Source organism: Buceros rhinoceros, unplaced genomic scaffold (genome assembly GCF_000710305.1).
Source record: "Buceros rhinoceros silvestris isolate BGI_N320 unplaced genomic scaffold, ASM71030v1 C12777066, whole genome shotgun sequence".
NCBI classification, from domain to species: Eukaryota; Metazoa; Chordata; class Aves; order Bucerotiformes; family Bucerotidae; genus Buceros; species Buceros rhinoceros.
This window is the reverse complement of record NW_010449110.1, coordinates 1-1284: the sequence shown is the minus strand read 5'-3', so window position 1 is coordinate 1284 and position 1284 is coordinate 1. Positions and strand designations below refer to the sequence as shown.

The 1284-nt window shown below is 54.8% G+C and overlaps 1 protein-coding gene across 1 annotated transcript; it reads left to right on the top strand.

Annotated features, from left to right (window-relative positions):
• Positions 1 to 42: 42 nt before the first annotated feature.
• Positions 43 to 419, top strand: LOC104500682 (coiled-coil-helix-coiled-coil-helix domain-containing protein 2, mitochondrial-like; the record flags this gene model as incomplete). The annotated part of the gene is made up of 2 exons (XM_010144368.1): positions 43 to 166; positions 409 to 419. Coding segments are annotated over 2 exons (135 nt in total), but the record flags the coding sequence as incomplete, so codon positions are not given.
• Between the last annotated feature and the right edge of the window lie 865 nt (positions 420 to 1284).

Here is a 1284-nt window from a genome sequence, read left to right as displayed (position 1 = left end):
CCGTTCCTGGACCCCCAGGCGGCTCAGCCTGCCTACCAGCAGCAGCCGCAGCTCGCTCCTTGCCAGTATGAAATGAAGCAGTTCCTGGAGTGTGCGCAGAACCAGGCTGACCTCAAGCTGTGCGAGGGCTTCAGCGAGGTCCTGAAGCAGTGCCGGTTTGCTAACGGTGAGTGGGGCTGTTGACGCGGCTGCCGGGCGCTGCTATACAAGCTCACTGGCGAGATGATGGTCGGAATGTCCCGCTCTGCTGAGAATCCAGCCTGGCCTGGGAGAAAGGCGGCTCAGCAGCAGCGCAGGGTGGGTTCAGCACCTCCCGGCAGTGAGGGGAGAGAGAGCACCTTCCCTTACAGCTGCCTGTAGCGATTCCAGACTTAACGTGATTAACTGTGGTAACCTCTTACCTTTCAGGTTTAGCCTAAGCTCCAGAACGAGGCTGCTGAAGACCAGCTTAGAAGAACTGACCTATGAATGAGAAAAAAAAAGTGTCAGTAATAAAGTCTAAAGCTGTCTGATGTCTTGTTAGTTCATGTATTCACACTATCGTCCTCCTCATGGCTTGATTGCTGCCCTTGCCGCTGCAGCTGTGATACACCTCACGCCGCTGATTAATTAGCACAAAACGAAAGAACCAATAAAGCAGAACGAGCTAATTGGAGTTACTGGGTTTGCTGATCGCTGTGTTGAATGTAAGTGACGTGGTGCATCAATAAAGTTCTCTTGCTGGAAGTGCTTTACGTGGGCTGTGGAGGGGAGTCTGAAGGGTGTGCAGGCAGGAAGGGATGCGGGCCGGCTGCTGGAGCGCCGGGAGGCCAGCAACACCCAGCGGCTCTCTGTGCTCCCACACAGCTCCTGTTTGCACATCTGAACCCCAGAGGCAACTTCTCATGGCAAAATACGTGGTGTAAGGAAAGCTGTGTCTGTTCTGCGTGCAGCAGGTCTTGGTGCCCCAAGGGCCTCCCCTCATGCTTCAAGAAACAAGCTCAAGACATTCTAAGAAGCACCTTCCCTCTGCTCCCAGAGGATGGCAGCTGTGGGCCAGACCTGAGCGTGCCTGGGTGCTGCCAAGGTAACACCCTCTGCACCAGACACAGAGCTCCCAGGAACGAGCCAAGGCTGTAGTTTTCTCCTTCCATCTCCTGGTCCGAGTCCTGGACTGAAACAGAAGGTGGTCCAGGGGGCTCTGGCCTTCTCCTCGCGCCTGCCTTAGGCAAGTGACAAAGCTACTGCTGCCATGTGAAAACCCCCAGTAAAGCTCCATTTAAAGAATATTTCCTGATGCAGAGT